Source organism: Otolemur garnettii, unplaced genomic scaffold, assembly GCF_000181295.1.
Source record: "Otolemur garnettii isolate 467f Iridium unplaced genomic scaffold, OtoGar3 scaffold00007, whole genome shotgun sequence".
In the NCBI taxonomy this organism is placed as follows: Eukaryota; Metazoa; Chordata; class Mammalia; order Primates; family Galagidae; genus Otolemur; species Otolemur garnettii.
This window is the reverse complement of record NW_003852402.1, coordinates 14,392,943-14,418,068: the sequence shown is the minus strand read 5'-3', so window position 1 is coordinate 14,418,068 and position 25,126 is coordinate 14,392,943. Positions and strand designations below refer to the sequence as shown.

The following is a 25,126-nucleotide window of genomic DNA, read 5'->3' as shown; positions in this document are numbered from 1 at the left end:
TCCTGTATTTTTAAAAAAGTGTTTATTTTAATCCTTCCTAGAGGAATACATATTTGAATGAAATACATTCATTCCATAAATACATTAGCAGCAAAACCTTCCCACCAGAGTCCTCTACTCCAGCCCAGAGGTTGTGCCTTTGAGCAGGAGAGCATGTTCCATCAACCCTGACGACTGAAGGACAGGTCTGCCTCTTGCTCAAAGCTAGATGTGCATGAGCAACACATAGACCATGGGGGTGGGTGGATCAACTAAGCCAGGAGCTGACAGCAGACCCATGTGGTGAACTGAGCCTTCTTTACCTTCCAAATCCTCTGGCATCTTCCATTCTTGTCTGGTGAGGTTATTCAGCACAGAGACAACTGGGAAGGCCTGACTTTGCAAACCTGCCAATGCATTTGGAGTCATTTGTTGTTTTGAATCGGCAGCACTGTAATGGTGTCCTGGTATTTGTCAAAGGCTGCACCTTTCTCTCCCTTCCATGGGCTGAGGTACCACTTTGCCGCATATACTTGCTGTCAGGAGGCAATCCAGCAGGCATTATTTGGGCTCTTCCAGGTCCCCTTTGTCTGAATGGCTAGAGGTTTTCCTGGAGTCAGAGAGACGTATCTAAGTCTCTGACTTTTTAACAATATGTAAACATAACCAAGTGATATGGTATGCTCTGGCTTCCATCAAAACTAACTTCTTGGACAGTGGCCAGGTGTCCTTCCATTTCTTCTCTCCATCACTGCCTATTAACTGACTATTCCCTTTTTACTTGTCCTCTAGAAAACTGGCTGAAAATTTAGGAAGCAAGGTCTACCCTAAACTCCCAAGTAGCCAAGACGGCTTAAGCAGGTGCTGCTTTAAATGTGTCACCTGCAAAGTAACTCGTGCTGCTATGTTCTAACCCACTCCAGGATGAGCACAAGTCATAAGAGTCTTCATAAAATACAATCAGCAACCAGGATGGCTGTGGTGCCAGAACCAAATTTAGAGTATTACCAAGTTGTAGGGCAAGGAGGAAAACGGAATAATGGAAGAATCAGAAATAAATTTGGGCAGAAGGCAGCTCTGACTCAGTAAATGCACCTCCCAGATTATCATGTAAATAAGAACAGACCTCAAAGGTGACACTTTCCCCATCCATCACTTAAAAATAGGACCCATGCTCTTTCCCCAGTCCGTGTTAAAGTGTTTCCATCAGGATACTCTCCTGTAAGTGCTTTATCATTCCCACTCACTGTTTTGACTACTGGGTGAAAAGAAATCAGGAACCACTTTATGTAAAAGACCACTGTGGTGGATCAGTGGTTATGTGTTTTTCCCTTTGCAATTTATCCGTCCAAATTGCTTGCTGCTTTTTCTTTTATTTATGTGCAGCAAGAGACTCATCTGCTGAATAGACAGCACTGTTAATCCTACAGTCTTCTGCCCCCACAGAGTCTGTCAGATCCTCCTCTTCTGAGTCATCCTCTTCTTCCTCCTCTTGTGCTGATGAACTGGAGGTGGGCCCTTTGCAGGTTTTCAGGTGGCGGGTGAGGTGGTATTTGGTTAGATAAGCCTTTGTACATTTTTCACAGACATAATCCCGTTTCCCTTCGTGAGAATTGAGATGCTTCTTTAAGTGATTTGTTCTCAAGAACAGCTTATCACACTTGGGACATTTGATCTGGCGTTCTCTAAAAGGATACAAGAAAAAACACGTGATTTGGGGTTACAAATGACAAGTGAGGCACATACTTACTCTTCACCAGCTCAGGGTATTATCAGAGCAGCTCTACCCTTCTAGAAGCCGGTTTTTATAGGAGATATATAGAAGTCATAAAACATTTGTCTGGTTTGAGCAGCAGGGGCTGATTCTGCCTGTTTTAGAATTCTATACACACAGGACGATACTACATGTATTTCTTTTGCATCTTGCTTCCTTCACTCGATAAGATGCTTGTGAAGTTCAGTGAAGTTGCTGCAAGTGTAAGTAATTTGTTCTCTTCCACTGCTGTATACTATTTACAAACATACAATACCACACCTTATCTATGATAATGGATTTGTCTACTGCTAATGGATGTTTTTATGGTTTACAGTTTATTATTATTATAAGCAAGACTCCTATGAACCTTTCTATGCTTGTAAGGTGATGTGCGTTATAAATTTCTCTGTGGCATACCTCTAAGAGCTGTGTAGTTGAGTCAAAGGACATGCACATCTTCAACTTTACTAGTTTGTGCAACTGTTTCCACTGCAGTTGTATCAATATACATGTGTGCATGTCCGTCACTGAGGTATTTTCAAACGGACTGCTCTGGCACTATGGTGAGAACACCGTGTGTGTCCACACCTGTGCTGGGAACAGAGGAGACAGGAGCAGTAGCAGGGAGGTCAACTGGGAGCCTCCTGAGGCCTGGTTGTCTGGACAAGGTGACAGATGAAGGAAGGAATGACGGAAAGGACTGAGATGAGGATGACTCCAACAAGCCAACAGCCAAGTTGGCTGCAGCCACTAGGGTGAATGGTGGTACCATTTAATGAGCTGGGGAACACTGAGGGCAATCAAGTTTGTGAGGTAAAATGAAAAGAGTTTTCACCAGGTGCAGTGTGGCACACGACTACAGTCCCAGCTACTTGGGAGGCTTTAAATGGGAAGATCCTTTAAGCCCAAGAGTCTGAGGCTACAGTGAGCTATGATCCTACCACTGCACTCCAGTTTAGGAGTGAGGAGCCCCATCTTTTCAGGAAAAAATAAAGTCACATTCTGACATGTTAGGTTTGAGATGCCTAGTGGACATCCAAATCATCAGTGCCGGTAAGTGATGGTGACACATACGAGATTGGAGACAAAAATCATACAGATGGCATCTAAGGCCAGGAGACTAGAGGCAATGACCCAGAAAGTCAACCTCACCAGTCTTCCCCTCATTAGAGGAAGGGCAAAGCCAGTGTCCCCACAATCCTTCCACTCTCAGGGGAGAGGAGCTTTCCCTGCATTTGCCTTTTAAGCAGATAAATAAAGAGAATGCCAATAGTATAATATCTACTTTTTTTTTTGAGACAGGGTCTCACTTTGTTGGCCTTGGTAGTCTCAAAAATATCTTGATTATAGTGTTTTTATGTGACTGACCTAGACCAGCTTTAAGTTTTGAGAGTCCAAAAACTTTTTTTTTTTTTTGACAGTCTCACTTTGTCACTCTTGGTCACTCACAGCTCACAGCAACCTCAAATTTTTGGGCTTAAGCCATTTCTTGCCTCAGCCTCCCAAGTAGCTGAGACTACAGGTGGCGGCCACAACAATACCTGGCTATTTTTTTTTGTTGTAGTTGTCGTTGTTATTTAGCAGGCCTGGGCTGGGTTCGAACCCACCAGCCCCAGTGTATGTGGCTAGTGCCCCAACCACTGAGCTATGGGTGCTGAGCCCAAGAGAGTCCATAAAACTTTTTCTAGGAGTTTGGCAAAGAGGCTTATCATATTTCCTCACCTTGACAGAGTCCAGATCCACAGTTGTTATGAACATGGCCAATACTTAATAGTTTCCCACCCAAATGGAAAGAGTTATACAGCTAAGCTCAAAATGATTTATAGTGCATTATGCTGTGAAGTGGGTAGAAAAAAACAAGTGCACAGTAGGCATCACTTGAAGGAATAAAGTCAAGGTCAAGATCAAGGCAATAGCACTTTGGGAGGCAGAGACAGGAGGATCGCTTGAGACCAGGAATTTTGAGACCAGCCTGTGTGACATAATGAGAATCCATCTCTACTTAAACAATAAGTAAAACGGCTGGGCATGGCTGCATGCACACATGGACTCCCAGCTACGTGGGAGGGTGACGTAGGAGGATCACCTAAGCCCAGGGATTCAAGGCTGCAGTGAGCTATGATGACACCACTGCACTCTAGCCTGGGCAACAGGGCAAGACCTCATCTCTTTAAAAAAAAAAAAAAAAGGAAGAAAGACAGTAGGAGTAGTACTACTACTAAAGTAAAAGTAGTAGTAACTACTTTACTATATACTGAACAGAACCCATCCAGGATACTGTGTTGACTTTTGGATACCAAATTTGAAACTAGGTATAACGAAGAAAAGTTACAGAAATTAAGGACATCTGGCCTGAGGAAAAAGGGTTTGATAAGAACATGATGGTGACCATAAATTTTATGGAAGGCTGTCAATTTAAAGGAATATTAAACATGTGTATCATTCAAAAGGGCAGATGTAGAATAAAAAAACAGAGGCAGATATCAGTTTGGTTCAAGCAAAACTTCCTCAAACTACATTTGTGAGATATTTAGGAAATAATATATGTCCACTTGCTAAAAATATATGATGGAAATTAGTCTTTCACTTGAACAAACTCAGCAGTACTTCTTAACCCAAGCTGGACATTAGAATCACTTGGAGAGCTTCCTAAAATACCAAGGTCAGGGCTCCACTCATGATTACATTACGATTCCCAGGGGTGGGGTCCTGGCACCAATTTTTGTTTTTCACATTCCCCAGGCAATTATGGGCAGCGTCATGCATTGAGTGTTGGTCCCCTCAGCCCCAAATTCTTATGGTGAAGCCCTAACAACGGGACGGTAGCCCTAGGAAGTGGGCCCTTTGGAGGGTAATTAGGGTTGGAGGAGGTCACGAGAGGGGGCCCTCCACGATGGGATCAGTGTCCTTTTAAGAAGAGACCAGAGCTCCCATTCTCTCTCAACAGAAGTCTGCCTCCTCACAGTTCTGGAGGCCAGAAGCTTGAGATCAGGGCAGCAGCAGGGGTGGGTGCTGCTGAGGGCCCTTTTCTGGCTGGCTCGTGGCTGCCTTCTTCTACTGTCTCTGCCCTGTTGTTGGAGCCACCCAATCTGTGGTATTCTATTACAGCAATAGAAGCTGATTAGACAGGCTGTCAGAATAGACAATCCCAGAGATCTTTCAGCTCTAACATTGTATAATTCTATATAATATTTGATGATTCCTCATTTTCTAAAATTTCACACTATTTAATAATGAGACCAACAAAGACTGTTTTAAAAGGTCTTTTTTAGAGTTAGGAATGTAGATCCAGACTCCTTGGATATTTAGTGTTTCAGGTAGCAGTGTGACTAAGCAGCAGACAACGGCTGATATCAATACAAAATGTTTGTCCAAACTACCCAGTAATACAGACAGGTTCCAGTGAACCTGAACGTCTAAAGAGTACCTGCATGACACAAGCTCATCCTGTCTTCTCCCTCTTCTAACACTTGCTAAAAGCTGAGGTCCACAAAACGTTTCTTCTCTCTGCCACCACTGTGGCTTACACAGACTAGACAGTTAATGGGATTCACATCAATTGAATTCCTAATTGGTCTCCCGATATTTGGTCTTCCTTCCTTCAGTCATCCTCTGCCAGTTACTGCAGTAACCTTTACAGAATGGGCATCTCTCCGTGACACTCCTTTTCTTAAAATCCTTCAGGGCTTGCACAACAATGTGAATACTGAACTGGACACTTGAAAATGGTTGAGATGGCAAAACTGTTACTGCAGTTCTCTTTCTCTCTCTCACACACACACACATGCACACACAGTGCAAGAGAACGATTCCAGGTATGCAGGGGTAGGAGGAGAATGGTGGATCCTTCAGTGGCTCCTGTTTATTTCTAGCATGAAATTTAATTTTCTTACTAGGATAAAAGGCTCTTCCTGGTGGCTACAGCCTCTCACTCTGTCACTCTCTCAGAGGCACACTATGTTCTAACTATAAAGAATCACTTGTATTCGACAGTCTTTTCCTCATCTATGTTTCGGTCTATGCCATTCCCTTGGTCTAGAATACCACTCTTATTCCTTACTCTTCCTTGCCTTCCTCTATAATTCTGATTTATCTTCTTTAAAACTTAGCTCAAATTACCGGGAAGCTTTCCCAGATCACCCGGGCTGGCTCAGATGTTCCTCTACTGCCAGCTTTCAGCATCCCCGGCTTAGTCTAACAGCTGCAGTGCAGTATGATAAATGTTTACCTGTCTGTTTCTTTTACAAGACTGTGAGCTCTTTAAAGACAAGGACAGTGTCTCTCTCTGTTCTGCTACCATCTAGCACAATGCTGGGCATCAAGGAGGTATTTTTAAAAATTGTTCAATTAAGAAACAAATGAGGTTCGGTGCCTATAGCACAGTGGTTGTGGTGCCAGCCACATACACTGAGGGTGGCAGGTTCAAACCACCCAGGCCTGCTAAACAACAATGACAACTGCAACAAAAAAATAGCCGGGCGTTGTGGTGAGTGCCTACTTGGGAGGCTGAGGCAAGAGAATTGCTTTAGTCCAAGAGTTTGGGGTTCCTGTGAGCTGTGATGCCATGGCACTCTACCAAGGGTGACATAGTGAGACTCTGTCTCAAAAAAAAAAGAAACAAATGAGATTATGTTTTGAAACATGAGTAAAAAATACAGAGTAGATGTGAACAATTAAAAAAACAAACAGAAAAAGCAAACAAGTGAAGCCTTCTGGATAAAACCAAAACCTTAGTGTTCCCAGCTTGGTTTGGCTACATGCCCCACGGAGATGAGTCAGCACTTCTAAGCCCTTGAGCTGGCAGGCTTGGCCACACAACAGCTCACCGCTGAGGGACACGTCTGGGCCACAGGGTAACTTACTGTGTGTGGATGAGCACGTGCTGCTTGAGGTCCTGCCTCCGCATAAACAACTTGTCACAATAATCACACTTAAGATTCTTCTCGCCCGTGTGGATGACCATGTGGGACTCCAAGTGAGCCTTCTGGGTGAAAGACTTGTCACACAAAGTACACCTATAGTTCTTCTGACCTGCAAAGTGACTCAAATTATCACACTGTGAATGAAACAACTGCTGGCATTCTCAAGACTAACAGACACATGTATAGTGCACAGTAGAGGCAGGAACAATGCAGAGCTGACCCGAAGTGAAACTTGACTTTCTTTCTAGGGCTGTCTACCCAGAACCACTCAGAGCCACTGAGCTTGCCTTCTCCAACCAAAGCCAGGAAAGCTAAGAAATAAGACCCCTTTAGGATCTCTGACAGAAATACACATTATTTTTGATGTTCATAGCTGAGCTGATACATTGTATAAAATTTGAAAAAACATAATCCTAGTGCCCTACCTGACACAATTATTAAACAAAAACATCTCATGAACTCTAGAACTTGTCTAAAGGCAAATATTTTTTATAAGCTGTATTTTATAGTTTTCTCCCTATCTTTTCTAAACATACAACATGGTATGATGTCATAAACCAGGAATGAAATAAAATCCTTCCAAAAATGAAAAATAGGCTTGGCGCCCATAGCTCAGTGGTTACAGTGCCAGTCACATACACCAGGGCTGGTGGGGTCCCGGCCTGGGTCTGCTAAACAACAGTGACAACTACAACAACAACAAAATAGCCAGACAGGGTGGCGCCTATGGCTCAAAGGAGTAGGGCGCTGGCCCCATATACCGGAGGTGGTGGGTTCAAACCTGGGCATGGCCAAAAACTGCAAACAAACAAAAGCCAGGCATTGTGGCAGGCACCTGTAGACTCAGCTACTTGGGAGGCTGAGGCAGGAAAATCACTTTAAGCCCAAGAGTTTGAGGTTGCTGTGAGCTGTGACACCACGGTACTCTTTTGTGGGTAACATAGTGAGACTCTGTCTCAATAGAAAAAAAATAAGACCCTGTTGAGCTAGAGGTTAGCAACCCTTTTCTTACAGGAGTAGGTAGTATTTTAGGCTTTATGGGCTATATGATCTCCGTTCCAACTATTCAGTCTTAATGTAAAAAGATAAGGAAGAAAACTCCTTTTAAAGATCTGAATAACAAACAACCCAACCAAGAAAACTAAAACTTTTATCAGTTATTTTGTATGAAATAACTGTTTTTAACGTATGAAAAACATAAGTGCTAAAAAAGAAAAAAAAAAAGAGGTAGGTTTGCATGGAGTTTAGTAGATGGAAGCTCATAGAACAAAGCTTGGCAGTGTCTATGGAGTTATACTCAATGGGGAGACTGGCTCTGGTTGGGGAGCAAGGGTGAGCACTAATGGGAAGGTCAGGCCGCTCCTACAGAATTCCCTTTGATTCATGTCTTAACACACTGATCAACTTCCTGATTATTAAGTGCATTTTTCCAGCATCTTCAAACTATAGTGGGGATACCTAGAAAGTGGAGCACTTAAAAACTGGAAGCTGCACTCTCAGAGGAACCTTAATCATCAGACCAAGGTTCACCACCCAGTGAGGTCCCACCAGTAGCAATCTGCATGCTGGCTCTGAAAATCCTAACTCCACTTGTAATACTACTCCTCTACAAAGCCTTTACTATCCCATTTTCAAACTGCCAAGAAAATTCCATCTGATCTTCCAGTACACTTACCTGTGTGTATCTTGAGGTGGGTCCGCAGGTTGCTGGGATCACTGAACGCCTTGCTACAGAAATCACACTTGTGGGGCTTCATGCCCATGTGCCCCATAAAGTGGACATGAAGTTTGGAAGGAGAGATGAAGGCTTGCGGGCACATTGAGCACTTCCACTTCCTCTCTTTGTTGTGGCTTGGCCCATGGCTGCTGTGGCCCTGGCTGGGAATATGGTTATGGATGTGGCTGGTCAGATGGGCTTTGAACTCTGTGTAAGAACTGCACTCCTTGCCACAGTTACAGAGGTGCACATCTGGGTGTTCAGGAACACCTATTAAGGAAAAATTATGACTCAATGTCTCCTGATACATAAATCTTGAAACTTGTTCTTGATATTAACAATAGTTCCCTGCATTTCTCCCTCCTACCCAAATTTCCAATTTGCTCCCTACCTATAAAACTAGAATGTATTCAAGGCTCTATCCACTGCATCTGAAATAATATACCAGTCACATAGAGAGCAGTTGGTAAATACCGGATTACAAAACCTTCCTAGGCAAAATATTTAGATTTTACAGGACACACAAACTCTTATATCACTTATCATAAAAGTGATATCATCACTTATCACTTATCAAAGAGACTATGCAGGTTAAATCAAATCAAAGGTCACTGCTGTACTTCATGATCTTAAATCTTAATGATACTGGCTCAAAAAGTAGCCTTAGGGGAACTGGAGACCATTCTCCTAAGTGAAGTATAACAAGAATGGAAAATAAACCCCAGTGTACTCACTATTAAATTGGAACTAATCAATCAATACTCATATGCACATGTGGAAGTAACACTCAACAGAAATCAAGCAGGTGGAAGGAGAGAGGAGGGGGTGGGTAAAATCATATCTACCAGGTATAATGCACACTACTTGGGTGAGGGAGACACTTGTAACTGTATAAAACTGTACAAAAGCAATTCAGGTAGCTAAAATACTTGTACCCTCATAATATTCTGAAATTAAAAACAAAATAGATAAAATATGTAGCCTTATGAACTTCAAAACGCCAAAGTCCTACCATAAAAGATCATTTTCTATGACTACTGCTTGTGAAGAACCGCACAGATTTTAAACACTTCTAATACAGGAGTAATAGCTTGCTTTTATATATACAAAGGTATATGATTTGCTTCAGCTAACATGTAAATCATTACCAAAACTTTATTCCTAGTCTTGGTGCTTTTACTAGGCTAGATTTACGACAAACGAGTCTTACACTAACTTACCAATCTGCTGAGCATAATCCCGGCTATAATAAAAAAGCAGTTCATTTTCAGGAGGGATATCTTGAGAGGTGCAGAAAAAGATTTTTCCATCATGAGGATAAGCCACCAAATTCTGTTCTTCCCGATTCCTAAGTTACCACAGTTAGTAGATGAAGCACATTAATTTCAAAATGTGTACTAAACACACCAGTCCCCCCGTGGCAAAATCTTGTATGAAAGTTTAGGTAGAAATATTTTCTCTGGAACAATTTCATAATCCCCTATACTACGTAAAAAGAGGGGTTCATAGAGAAACAGAATTTTCCATATATCAGTTGAATTGATTACCCTTTATAGTCAGAAACACTAGAGTCTATTATAGGAAGCAAAAAAAGTATATAAAATGAGGTGGTTTTTTGTTTTTTTGTTTTTTGCAGTTTTTGGCCAGGGCAAGGTTTGAACCCATCACCTCTGGTATATGGGGCTGGCACCCTAATCCTTTGAGCCACAGGCGCTGCCCTATAAAATGAGGTTTTAAACAATGTGACAAAGACATAGAGATAACAGCTAGATGAGTAAGAATTAGCTCCAATAACAGTCTGACAGGGTGACTAATAGCCAAAATAATGAAAAGGCACCCACTTGCACATTTAATGATGAATACATCATTCCTCAGTGCACTGGTAAGCTGAATAAATTGCTCATTAAAAGAAGTACAGTTTCATGTGTTGTAATTTATAATCACTATTATACCACTATTACTGGGCCACTACTGGAGTGAAAAAGTTGAAAAGCCTTTAAGTATGCCCAGGTACAGGTATATTTTGAATCCTGTGATTCCTTACTATTTCATAGGCCAGGGCAGTGGCTCATGCCTGTAATCCCAGCACTTGGGAGGTCGAGGTGGGTGGCTTGCCTGAGCTCACAGGTTCAGGACCAGCCTGAGCCAGAGAGAAACACTGTCTCTAAAAAAATAGCCAGGTATTGTGGCAGCCGCCTGTAGTCCTAGCTACTTGGGAGGCTGAGGCAAGAGAATCTCTTGAGCCCAAGAGTTTGAGGTTGCTGGTTGCTGTGACTCCATAGTACTCTACCAAGGGCAACAAAGAAAGACTCTGTCTCCAAAAAAAAAAAAAAGCAGCTTCCTATTTAAAAACCTCTGAACAGCAGCCATGTGTCTCATCCAAGATACTCTTACCTGGCTTTGCGCACAAACATCATCCAATTACATTCGTTTTCATCAGTCGTAATGATGCAGAATTCTAGGACACCGTTGTGGTATATCTGCCAAGAGAAAGCAAACGTGTCAAATGAACTGACAAGCAATAAAGGACCATGCTAAATTCAGTCCAACAATGCCTCTTGCTCGTTTGCAGTAGGTCCCAGCTTTCCAAGTCAGTGCAAAAATACAGGATTGCCTTCTACATCCTGGTCATTTCACTAATCCCGCTCCCCAGCAATACAGTAAAGACCACCAAAGACCTACAGTTACTGCTCAGTGAAGAGAATCACTTTGTTCTTGATTATTCACCTTTTCCCTAGGAAGACAAAAAACTGACTTGTCTACTGCCTTAATCGCCTATCACAGAGTACGCAGTGAATGAATGAATGTTCACTAAGGGCAGAGGACCATTCCCTCTCATCTTTCCAATTGGACCTAGCATTCCTACATTATATCTTAGACACCAAAATTAAAGCCCCTGATGACAGTGGTACCTTCCCTTCCCAATTATCACAAGACTCATTTTCCCCTCACTTCAATTTTGCAAGCATCATTTCCAATACATTAACAAAGATTTTATATAAACAACTTATAGGAATAGCTGTTCATGTCAAACCTTGCATTTCTAGCCCTTACCATTAGAAAACGAGAGAAATAATCTTAGCTTCTAAGTCTAGAATTATTTCCCAAGGTAAATACTTGAGGAATGTTTCAGGTGATTACATAGTAAGACTTTTATTATGTAAACAAAGTCCATGGCCTCAGCTGCCACTAGTAATTAAAATGACTAAAATCATTGGATTACCTCCCAAAATGAAAACTGAAATAGTTTGGCCCCTATTTCCAGTAGCTGATACTTTGTTGTATATTATAACTTGGCTACCAAGGATGACAGAGAGGATGTCATATTAAATAAATGACTGATAAGTAAATAGCACTGTATCTGTCCTAGGTGATTTTGACTTTATATCACTTTTTAACTACCTCATCATAATAAAAACCGCCAAAAGTCACAGCAAAGTTTCATCGGCACTTACCTTCCAGATGTGGTTAACTGCCTTGTCTGTCCATTCTGCGACTTCCATGGAGTGACTCTGCTGGCCAATGAGAGGCCCGAAGCAAGTCCGCACAGGAATGGTTTCTCCCGTCCACACACCTATCAGTGGAAGGATTCCAACTACATACTCAATTATTTAAACAACTAATAGGAGACAGAAGAGAGAGGTGCTTACCCTAAGCAAAGAATATAATTTTCAGTGAACCTAAGAACTGATAGGCTAACACCCCCGAGAGGTAGCTAAGCCTGTGCGTCCTAGCTTGGAAATATGAGTAGTATCACAAATTTTTGGCCAGGTACAGTGGCTCATGCCTGTAATTCTAGCACTTTGGAAGGCTCAGGTATAATGATTGCTTAAAGCTAGAAGTTCAAGACCAGGCTGGCCTGGGCAACATAGTAAGACCATGTCTCTATAAAATTTTTTTAGAAATTAGTTGGGTGTAGTGCTAGGTGCCTACAGTCCTACCTACTTGAGAGACTGAGGCAGGAGGATTGCTTGAGTCCAGGAATTGGGGCCTGCACTGAACTATGATCTCACCACTGCAGTTCAGCCTGGGTGCCAGAGTGAGACCCTCTTGACCCTGGTAACTCAGTTTTATATAAAAGGAACTAACCATGTCTTTCCAAATATGTAATTTTATTCATTTCTTTAATTTCAGATTACTATGAGGGCACATACAGTTAGGTTACGTTGTTTGCATTTATAAGGCAAAGTCCAAGCTATAATTGTACCCTTCACCCAGGAAGGGTGCACATACCTGTACAGTGTACCCATCTGGGTAGGAACTTACAGAACCCCTCCCCCCATATACATAATGTTAGAGTTAATACATTTTAAAAACCCAGAAAACACTATTCTAAATATAAAGCAATTACTATAAAATAAATCAAATTTCTAAAATCTTGTATGCTTAAAGCTCTACTCTGTATCATCTCAGCTGTTCAGTACTTTCATGCTGAAGGTGTAGCTAAAAAATAATGAACCTAATGTTCTATTTTCAAAGAAACTCATGGTAACTCAGAGGCCATGCTAAATTCAAATATGGGTAAGTGAACTCCGGAGTCTGCATTCCTTATTCTTAAGGTGTTATGAGACAATTTATAAACACTTGCTCTAAATACCTTTTGTGCCATAAAATTATCAGTGGTAAATTTTCCATGGTTCTGTAACAGAAACTAAATTTCAAGGAGCTCATTGTCAGGGTAATTGCTAGTGAATGAGACAGCTAAGAAAAGAAGTCAAGGCTTCACAGGCCCAGGCCAGAATTCCTTCCTCTATTCAATTCTGATTCTAAGAGCGGAGAGGCTTCCTAACAAAGTTTTCAACTTGATATATTGCTACTGCCAGTGGACAAAACAAATATTCCCTAAAAGCATAAATCTTACACCATAAATTGTTTTGGATCAATCAAATAATCAATAAATTATACACACAGCATTTTACAACTCTACCCTACAAAGGAAGGAGAGACCTGATGGGGTTTTATGGTTCCAATGTTCTTACCAACTTCCGCTCCCACAATTGACTGGCGGAGAACAAGCTGCTTTGGGAGAGAAAGCCTCGCTCTGCTCTCTATTGGAGTGTCAGGAACAAAAGTCACCGGTCCGTGATCAGGGCAGTCTGAGGGATAGGCTCGGTCACAGAGAGTACACCCTGCAGAGGAAATGTGAGCAACACAAGCGGGTTTAGTTCAAGCAGGCTATGTTACCACACGGTTTTTTATTTAAATGCCAAGTACTAACATGTAACCAGTAAGAAGCAAGTTTCTATGAGAAATATTCTGATCAAAGAACTGTTTCTTAGTGTAAGAAAGAACCATCAAAGTGGTTCTTTCTTACACTAAAATATATGTGTACTACCACTTTTATACCACCCTTCAGACTTCATTAAGACCTGTCACCAAGTACACTGTCTCTTCCAGTAAGCTGATAGGCAACAGGTTGAGATATGATGCCCTAAGATCTACAAGATCCCAGTGCTATACTGTAAGAGGAAACTAAGCTGAAATGCTAGTCACACAGGGCCATACGCAGGTGATCTTATAGGACAGTGGAGCCAGAGCCAGCGGTACCACTGTGCTCTTCTGCTTCACCACAACCTGGCCAACCAAGTTATGGTGACACGCTCTCAAGACCATAAAATATGCAACCTGCTCTTTTAAAGGGAAAGTAGAATCATATTCTTTTTTTTTTTTTGAGACAGAGCCTCAAGCTGTCCCCCTGGGCAGAGTGCCATGGCATTACAGCTCACAGCAACCTCCAACTCCTGGGCTCAAGCGAGTCTCCTGCCTCCGCTTCCCAAGTAGCTGGGACCACAGGCGCCCGCCACAACGCCCGGCTATTTTTTGGTTGCAGCAGTCGTTGTTTGGCGGGTCGGGGCTGGGGATTCGAACCCGCCACCTTAGGTGTACGTGGCTGGCGCCTTAGCCAGTTGAGCTATAGGCGCCGAGCCTAGAATCATATTCTTGCAGATATATTTGCTTAAAACTCTTAATTTCTCATTATTCACATGTCTGTCTGTCTGCGTTGTCAGGGGAGTGCTGCCTTCATACATTATACTCTATTCTCACTGCAAGTTCACCTCTCCCAGCCTGGGAGTGTCTTCCACACAGCTTCTTTTGATCATCTTTACACTTTCCTTCCCCTCTGTTAAGTAACAGTATTTATGACACTATTAGTAAATGACTGAGTTCAAACCTTCCAAATTCATTCACAATATATAAACCTTAGATCCATGGCTATCTGAGGGTCAGATTTTCTTAAGCAACACTCTAGAAATTTTTACTTGTGCCACGAAACATTGATAAGTTTTCAAATTTAGGCAAAATAGAAATAACACCTCATTTCTTCAACTACTACTTGATTAAAAATGCTTTGAATTACCAGATTCAAGATCCTCTACACACAAGAGAAGTGATTCTCTAATGCTCTTAAGAAGGGGAATTGGCTCCAAAGGAGATCTAGATTTCATACTGCAAAAAATACTTAGAAGTTTCTCCATAGAAGATACACAAATGGCCAGTAAGTACATAAAAGATGTAACATTGCTGGTCATTAGAAAAATGCAAATCACAACCACAATGTAGCCAGGTTTGGGTTCCCTATCTACAGTCCCCGATACTTGGGAGGCTGAGATGGAGGATCATTTAAGCCCAGAAATTCAAGTCCAGCCTTGTCCCCAATTATAAAAAACACACACACACACAAAATACCCCACAATGACATGCCACTTCACAGTCACTGGGATGGTTGTAATACAAAAAAGAAAATGAAACCAAGTGCTGGCAAAAATGTGGAGCAATTGAACTGTCATACGTTGCTGCCAGAATTATAAAATGACAGTCACTTTGGAAAACAGTCTGCCACTCCCTCACAAAGTTAAATATTCTACTCCTAGGTATCTATGAATGTAGATATAAAAACTTGGGAGTAGTAGTTCACAGCAGCATTATTCATAATGGCCAAAGAAGTAGAAACAATAACCCAAATGTCCATCCACTGGTAAATGGATAAACAAAACCTGGTACATTCATATTACAGAATGTTCCCCAGCCATAAAAAGTGACGTGTTAGCCGTGCTATACCATGGACGAGCTGAGACGTTATGTTACGGGAAAAAAGCTAGACGCACAAGGCAATGTGTCGTTATTATTCCATTTACACGACATGTCCACAACAGGCAAATCCATAGATAGAAAGAAAATGAGTGGTTGCCCGAGAACAGGGAGGAAGAAGGGAATGAGGAGTGACTGTGAATGGGCATGAGGTTTCTTTGGGGGGGGGGGGATTAATTTTAAAAACGTTTTAAAATTAGATAGTACTGATGCTTGCACAATTTTGTGAATATACTGAAAAGCACTAAATTGTATACTTTAGAATGTATCTGTAAATTTTATTTCATGAAAAAAGACACACGTTTAGAAGTAGTTCTGCTTACCCACTTAGGAAAGAATCAATAAGCTTATTTATTTAGGCCACCTCTTATAGTTTGCGCAATTCATGAGTCTTATATATTCTTGGATTAAAATATTTTAAAATCCTAAGCTGGAGACTATAAAACGTTAGTACAGGTCCCCCATTGCCTGGCTTCTGTGGCACCACACTGTCCTGGGCTTCCTCCTGCTTTTCTGACCCCCGTTCAGTCTTCTCTGGCCGTGGCTCCTGTACTGCTGGACTCGCCGTTCCATGCTTACTGGACGGCCTCGTTCCACTTCCTTGGCCCCAATTAACATCTTAACGTTCACAGCCCCTAAACGTTTCCAGACACATCTCTCTGAGCTCCGTCACTTTTTCAGTAGACATGGCTCGTGGGTAATTTACAGACACTGAAACCAACATGCATAGAGGTGGACTGACTTTTACATGAGAAATAAAAGCGATCTAAATGAAAACAAAAAAAATTGGACCATCACTCTTCCAGAAAAAAAAAAAAATCCAATCCTCTGCCTTTCATTACCCTATCTACTTAGTCTCCTTCCCTTCCTCAAACTTCATCCTATCAACAAGCTCAACTGAGTTTTCTGTAAATCTTCCACTTTTCCTCACCCTAATTGCCTCTACTCTGTTGGAAAATCATAATCTTTTCATTTAAGTTATGGGATCATCTTCCAGGCCAGACCCTGCTTGCTTCTAAATCTATCCTCACATTACAAGAATCCCACTCCAACCCTCACTCCTGGTCTAGAGCCTTTGCATTCTGGCTCCTACTTCTCGCACATGACCCCTCTCTTCACCCCATTTTATGCTTCTACAATTCTGACCTACTCATGACTGTACGCATTACAAGTGCTAACTATATTCCTGACTCTCCCTTGTCCTTTAGGTCTATGCTAAGGGAGTCTTCCCTGACCTTTCTATGGCCTGGTTAGCCTGCTCTTCAGGTTACTTTAGTACCAGGCACTCAACCCCATCTTCACACTTACCATACTGCTTTGCAAGACTGTTAACTTGCCTTGCTTCACTTGGCTACACTTACTTATAAAACACAGGAATGACTACTTTATGTTGCATTTCTTCAGGAGGATGTTGCAAGAACCAACTAAATGTTTATGTACCATGTTACTTACTTGAAGAAAAGGACAATCCAAAGGCAAAGAAAAATCCCAAACTCTAGTTACTTTCTATACTCCCTCAACTGATGCCAGACTTGGGAAACTTGTGAGGGATGATGGCCCTTTTAATCAATATTTCCGAAAGAGAGAGGCTAAACAAACTCACAAATTGAAAACAAGGTTGCCATGTTTTCCTTGTTTGAATTGGAGTCTTCCATTTGCAGTGAAGGTGGTACAAAAGAAAGACTGTCTGAAGATACATCTACATGACCTGTCCCCATAGCAACCTCCTGGGTGATGGAGGACACAGCCACGGGTTCTAGGCTGAGGCCAACTTCATGGAGGGAAACAGATTCTAAGGAGGCGAGGTTGTGTGAGGTAGAGAGTGCCACGCTTACAGAGTTGGTGCTCATGGCCACAGTGTGGATGGAGTCACTGAGGGCACTGTCAGACATCCCGTTGACCCGACTTGCAATATGGTCTGTCTCCATGACCACAGGGAGCTCCAGGCCATTCCCATGAATGGGTATCACACCACCATGTCCTACAGTGTCTGCTGCAAGATTGTTGCTCACGGAATCCACAGAGAGAGGTTCATGACTCCTGGAACCATTTGGGATCTGGGAATGCTCGCCTGCAACACCATCCATTGTAAGCTCCTCTGCCATTCCATCTGTAGAGATCGGGCTGGTAACCCGAGAGACATTCTCCATAGTGATTGTTGTGTCCAAGGCCACCTCATGGCCATCACTGGGATGAAGACTTTGGGCACCATGTGTGTTCACAGAGCGAGAGTCTATTGAAACGATGCCAGGTTCTAATCCAACATTTCCATTGGACTGATAGGGATCGAGTGCTGATGGGTTATTGGCAATTGATAATGATGTATTACCATCAACATTTATAGAGTTGGGGTGGATATACTGAGGAGGTGGTCTGTCAGCTAAGTAAGATAAAATGCCTAGGAAAAAGAAAAGATGAGATATCAGAGACTTTTAGTACATTGTTAAATATAAGGAATTCCAAGTACTAGTTATAGTCCTTACAAATATGACAAAGTTAAAATAACTTCACACTTCTTTAATCATTATACTTTATAAATAGCAACATACATATACCATAATTATTTCCTATAAATCTCAGAAATCCTAAAAAATTAATCTATTCCCTTGATGATGAATGGCAATTAACCATTTAAGTGTTATATACGTGATTACAATTCCTGAATCTGAAGATGCTAAAATTTGTTCCACTAATTATTATTAAAAAGTAAAATGATTTAAAAGATCATCTATGTGAAAAACAAAAATTAGATATATTTAAGTTTTACTTTATTAAGCTATTGTACCGATATATTCAAAACAAGTTGCAATTGTACCTCTTTATTAAAATAAACAAAACATCAACACTCATGCTTGTGACGATGTGGTGAAGTGGTGCTTGCTTTCCTGCCAGTGGGAGCGTCAATTACTAAAACCTCTTTGTGAAGTAGGAATGTATATGTGTGTGTCTTTGTGTGCGTGTACATACATATGTATCTTTTTAAGAAGTAAGTTTTTATTTTTTATTTATTTTTTGTTGTTGTTGCAGTTTGGCCAGGGCTGGGCTTGAACCAGCCACCTCCAGTATATGGGGCTGACACCCCACCCACTGAGCCACAGGCGCCGTCCCAAGAAATAAGTTTTTATTCTTTTGCCCATGACAGAGTACACTGGCATGATCATAGCTCGCTGCAGCCTTAAATTCCTGGGCTCAAGGGATATTCCTGCTTCAGCCTCGTAAGGAGCTGGCGCTATAAGCATACATCCAGCATACCTGACTTGGAAAATACATCTATTAAGAACCTCAAAAATGGCTCGGTGCCTGTGGTTCAAGTGGCTAAGGCGCCAGCCACATACACCTAAGGTGGAGGGTTCGAATCCAGCCCTGGCCCGCCAAACAACAATGACAGCTGCAACCAACAAATAGCCGGGCATTGTGGCAGGCACCTATGGTACCAGCTACTTGGGAGGCTGAGGCAAGAGACTTGCTTGAGCCCAGGAGTTGGAGGTTGCTGTGAGCTGTGATGCCACGACACTCTACCCAGGGGGACAGCTTGAGGCTCTGTCTCAAAAAAAAAAAAAAAAGAAAAAGAACCTCAAAAATGTTCATACCCTCTACCCCAAAAATTACATGGTATAATCTTCTCTATATGTTTTTCAAGTATTATATACAAAGATATTATTAAGAACATTAGTCACAAAGGTAATAAAAACTTGGAAAAACCAAAGAATCAAAAAACTGGAAAAAACAAACCATCCAACAATAAAGATTGACTATCCAATCAAATATCCATTTAGTAGAATGCAATGCATCATTAAAAAGGATAAATATAAAAACCACGCAGCAGCAAAGGAAAATAACTACATAAAAGCAGAGAAAAACGTTAAGTGAAAGAAATAAACAATTGTTTAGAAAATATGGTCTTAAGCTAGGCACAGCTGTGTGTCAATTGTCCCAGCTACTGGAAAGCTGAGGCAAGAAGATGACTCAAGTCCAGGAGTTCAAGTGCAGCATGGACAACATATCAAGGTCTTCTCTCTCTTAAAAAAAAAAAAAAAAAAAAAAAGGATGATACTAAATTATGAAAAATGGGCCAGGCATAGTGGCTCAGGCCTATAATCCCAGCACTTTGGGAGACTGAGATGAGGGGATCATTTGAACCCAGAAGTTCAAAGTTTGCGGTAAGCTCTGATTGTGCCATTGCACTGTACAGAGTGAAACCCTGTCTCTAAAAAAGAAAAAAGAAAAAAAGAAAAATGGTCAAAACCTATATTATACACTAATATAAAAGATAAGAAGAAAGTACATCAAAAAGATGACACAACTTACTGGTCTTTCTATTTGCCTTATTTTCTCAAATGAATATATGATACTTTTATAACAGAATAGAAAAATCAATCAACTTTGAAAAACAACACTTCAACAGGATGCCACAGTGGTGGATAAGAATTAGAACTACAGAATTATGGCCACTGAATGAAGGAGATGCTGAAGGAGAAGAAAGGAAAACCATGTGTGTGCAACTAAGAAGGTTAGCTCAGTGGAACTGCTGTATTAACAACGTGTTACATGTACATTTTAAGAGGAAAAGTAAATAAATACAAAGATATTTTTCCCCACCTAGAGATCAGTATCTAATAGTGACAAACAGAAAAAAGTGTTATTCAAATCCTCAGAGCTGAGGTGAAAAACCACCTCTATTCTTTTTTTGTAACACCCCAAATAACTCTAACACTTACCAGGTAGAATGGTTCTGAAGTAACTGCTCTCCAGGTGAGGGTACGGTGGTGGAGGTAAGGTGTAGTTTCTTTCAGGTAACCCACACATCACCCCTCGATCCCCAATACCCATTGGGAGCATCAGAGACAAGGCAGAAGGCAGAGAGCTAAGGGAGGGCCCCAGGTTTGGAATTGCCACTGGAAGGCCTAAAAAAAAAAACGGTATTTTTTTCAATTAAAAGAAAGTAATTACTTTACAATTCTCCCTATAACCATTGGCTAAACTCTTAGGTTTCTGCAAATAGGCAAAAATCGTAACTCTTTTTATCCCTAGATAGATGATACTCTGTGAACACTGACAAACAGGATTAACCAAAGTAGTCCTAGGAATTTGAGGTTGCCGTGAGTTTTATCAATCAACTTGAAAATAATAATAGCTAACATCTGTCACTGTGAACCAAATGAATGGGTAGCCCTAGATAAAACGCCAAGTTCACAGCTCTAGACGAAAGGCTACCAAACCAAAAGAGAAAAAACTGGTCCTTGGCCAGGTGTGGTGGCTCATGCCTATAATCCCAGCACTCTGGGAGGCCGAGGCGGGTGGACTGCCTGAGCTCACAGGTTTGAGACCAGCCTGAACCAGAGCAAGACCCCACCTCTAAAAATAGAAGGGCTTTGTGAATGGCACCTGTAGTCCCAGCTACTCTGGAGGCTGAGGCAAGAGAATCACTTGAGCCCAAGAGTTAGAGGCTGCTCTGTCTCAAAAAATAATAAATAATTAAATAAATAAAAGAAAAAATTGCTCCTTCCATGCACCAGAACGCCAATACTCTACAAAAATATTTTCTCCCATTAATCTACCACATGTAGAGCCACCCTTCAGGCCTGCTTGGCTTTTCTCTTCCACCACTAAGGGGCTCTCATCTCTTCTAGGCTCCCCTGGTAACAGTTTGGTGCTGAAATGCAGAGGCTCCCCTTACCACTCACCTGGGGCAGGGATGGCACTGTGAGTGGGTGAGGCAGCCAACCCCAGGTGACTTCCTGAGACTGGCAAGGCATTGCTCACAGAGGATGAAGTCAGCTGCTCCATCCCCACGGGGCTCAAGTTCATTTCATTCATCCTAGGAAAAGAGCATGTACAATTATTAACAGTTATGAAAAAAACTGCCTCAGTGACTCGAAAACTTGACATAGTACAGATGGGGAAATGGGACTTGCATTTTATTACTTCATTTTTACACTCACAATCCTCTTAGACAGCTATATGCCATATTTCTATTGATAAGAAAACTGGGATTCAGAGACATACACTAATTTCAATATCACATATCAATGTCAATACCTGATAGCAGAAACAGGATTTGAACTCAGGCCTATCCTGATCCAAATCCTATGCACAGGACCTAAAGCGAAGTTTGCGATGGCAATGACCATCTGTTTTTTTTTAAGTCATGGACCTTTTCCTTTTGCAGTATTTATTTTCTCCAATTGGCTTATACGTCAACCCAGTAGTTTTATAGGCAGTTTGTGTTAACCTACGCACGGAATTTTTACTAATCATTTACTAGGAGTTAAAATGATAATGGGTCTGGCTCAGATTATGAGTGATAAGAAGCAGCACTGTATCTTCCCCATGGGTCAACATTCTATTAAGATTCTATACCAATGTTTTAATAATTAATCATTTAATATCCTCCACCCATGAAGGTTCATCATGTAACCTTTAATAGAACTTTACTAAAAATTACTTTTAGGCTCAGTGGAATTCCATTGTGCTCAGGAGTTCCAGATCAGCCTGAAGAGAGGTGAGACCCCTTCTCTATTAAAAATAGAAAAACTAGCCAGGCCTGGTGGAACCCACTTGCAGTCCCAGCTACTTGGGAACCCGAGGCAGGAGGATCACTTGAACCCAGGAATTTGAGGTTGCTGTGAGTTTTATCAATCAGCTTGAAAATAATAATAGCTAACATGTGTCATCTCTTACCACACGCTTAGCCACTGGGCTAAGTGATTTCCCTTGTAATTCTCTCCCCTAATCATCCTAACTCCTGTGAGGAAGGTATTATTCTTAATCCTATTTTTAAAATGAGGAAACTGGCTCAGTGCCTGTAGCACAGTGGTTATAGTGCCCGCCACGTACACCAAGGCTGGCAGGTTCAAACCCAGCCCAGGCCAGCTATACAAGAATGACAACTGCAACAAAAAAAATAGCTGGGGGTTGTGGTGGGCACCTGTAGTGCCAGCTACTTGGGAGGCTGAGGCAAGAGAATCACTTAGGCCCAAGAGTTTGAGGTTGCTGTGAGCTGTGATGCCACAGCAATCTATCAAGGGTGACACAGTGAGACTCTGTCTCAAAAGTAAATAAATAAAAATGAGGAAACTAAGATTCATAGAGGCTAAGAAACTTAACCCAGAATCACATCACTAGTAAGAAGCAGAGGTGGGATTTAAATGATATGTCTAATCAGACAATCATTTAGATATGTCTAATTTAAGAAACCCAAGTACTTAACTACAATAAGAAAAATATAATTACAATAAAAGAAATATATTACCTTTCATACAGTGCCAGTACATTAGGACCTATTTATATTGTGGAGCATAATTAATGTTCCACAGAGACCTGCTTCCTGCACTATTCTATATCCACAGGCTTCAGTCTTATCGATGGCCAGCTATTCCATAAAACTAAATTCTCAAACATCAATAAAATGCACAAGGCCAACCAAGAACAGCACCTTGTACAGAACAGGCCCTCTGAAATGTTTTTTTGATTGGATAGAGCAAAGCAAATCCATCATCCTTACCAGAAAGACAGCTAGAAACACAGAAAATAAGGTTATACCTTATGAAGGATAGCACATTAGTGAAAATATTATGCTATAAAAGAATGTTTAAAAATCCTTGTAGCCTAAAGAAGACACAGCTACATTAATTTTGAAAGTTTCTGGGCTTCAGTTGGTTGAAAACGGACTTTTTCTGTAACTCTTTATAGCTCAACCCTAACTATAAAACACTATGATCACTGGAGCCTAGCAACAGTCTACAACAAAGTGGATATGGTGATTTTTAAAAGTGCAACTAAAAGTCTGTATGTAGCTTCAACTCTCATTCTGAAAATTCCCAAATATTAATCTATGTATTTAATCTCGAGATAAAATGGTGTTTCTAGGTTGAGTCCTAGGCTTTCTCAAACCAGTTCAAACCAGAGTTTAATGCCAGAAGCTCAGCAGATTTCTGCTTTGTTGTGAGTCACTAAAATGTGATGACCTCAGCAGCCATAAAGCGAAGGTAACTAGTATCCCACAGAGAGGAAGCAGATGAAGGGAATGTTACAGTATGATCTTCATAAGATAAGACTTTCTCATTCTATAGTGCAATTCTATCCTAACTACCTTTTAGATGGGATGCTAAAAAGCAATCTTGAAAGAAGGGCTAGAATCAAGATACCAAGCTCGCTCTCCATTCATTTGTGGTAAAATCATTTCCTACATACTTCTACAGATTACGCATGTTTCTAATTAAACTATGTTACCATCTGCCAGTTTCTGTCACATCGTTTTCTTACAAGGACACATAAGAAGCCAACTAAAATGTAGCCACTTTTCAAAATGCAATGGACAATTTCAATAATTTCAATGAAGTTGTGTTTTCCCTTTCTCATTCTAAACTTACAGCCTTTCCAAGGGCCCTAAAAAAAACAGGTTAAATCCAACTATTTATTTTGTCTGTTACTGTACTGGCATGGTTACCTTAAAGTACTTTAAACATCAGCATGAAGCTTGCAGAATTAAGAACTTAGTTTCCCCACTCTTTTTTTTTTTTTTTTAGACAGGAGCCTCAAGCTATCCCCCTGGGTAGAGTGCCATGGCATCACAGCTCACAGCAACCTCCAACTCCTGGGCTCAAGCGAGTCTCCTGCCTCAGCCTCCCAAGTAGCTGGGACTACAGGCACCCGCCACAATGCCCGGCCATTTTTTGGTTGCAGCCATCATTGTTGTTTGGCGGGCCCGGGCTGGGGATTCGAACCCGCCACCTTAGGTGTATGTGGCTGGCGCCTTAGCCACTTGAGCCACAGGTGCTGAGCCAGTTTCCCCACTCTTATCAGCCTTGCCATACAGTAACCAGCAAAACTCAAGGTAAAGCATGATAATGAGATAAAAATATATCTTGTAATCCAGATAAAGACATTACTAACACTCAAATAACCGAAAGACACAGGAAAAAGGTATCAACCAGCCAACAACAAATGTATAGCTATCTGGAACAACTTTTCACGTTTGGAATAAATCAGGATAAATGATAGTACATTCAACCCAATACTCGTTTCTGGACTTCTTGTCCCCTTTGGGACAGAAACTCATTTGCAAATCACACCTGTAACTTTCCCAATGGCTGGCACGCACTCACAAAAAGGCATCAACTCTGGACATTCCCTTGCCAAATGGTTTCCAAAGATGTCACCAGAGGTGAATCCGCCTCCCCACTCACCTGTGATGCATCTACTAGGGGCCAAGTGTCAGAGAAAAGAGTGCTGGGGTGGCGGGGAACCGGCATCAGGGTTTGCTTTCCAGGGTCACGTGCTACCGCATCTTGCCTACAACCGCTGCACCAACGCGGCCACTCGTCCCCGGGGCCGCCCGGGGCCGCCCAACTTCTCCCGAGGGCTGGTGGCCGCACACGCCGCCCCGGGATGGGGCATGCCGAGGGACACCCGGGGCCTTTCCTCCAAAAGCTTCGGAAGGGGAGGCTGCCCAATCTGGGGGAAGGGAGGAACAGGAGCCGTCACCAAAAACCCTAGGAGGATGCAGCCCCCGTCCTCTCGCGACCGGAGAGCCCCAAGAGCTGCGGACACCGCCACCCAAGGGCAGCCAAGTCTCCCGCCCGCATGGGGCCCGCAAGCTGGGCAGCGCCGCCTCGCCCCGCCCCAGCCGGGCCCGCGCGCAGCCCACCTGCTGGCTGCGCA

General features: G+C 41.9%; 1 protein-coding gene across 1 annotated transcript; it reads right to left on the bottom strand.

Annotated features, from left to right (window-relative positions):
• Positions 1–24,919, bottom strand: PRDM4 (PR/SET domain 4). Its single transcript, XM_023509435.1, has 11 exons — positions 24,652–24,919; positions 21,148–21,281; positions 20,182–20,367; positions 17,067–17,861; positions 13,354–13,503; positions 11,830–11,948; positions 10,769–10,854; positions 9,595–9,722; positions 8,333–8,644; positions 6,598–6,766; positions 1–1,664 (listed from the first exon to the last, which is right to left on the bottom strand). The coding sequence occupies exons 1-11, from the start codon at positions 24,660–24,662 to the stop codon at positions 1,352–1,354; spliced, it is 2,403 nt and encodes an 800-aa protein (XP_023365203.1). The 5' UTR covers positions 24,663–24,919; the 3' UTR covers positions 1–1,351.
• Between the last annotated feature and the right edge of the window lie 207 nt (positions 24,920–25,126).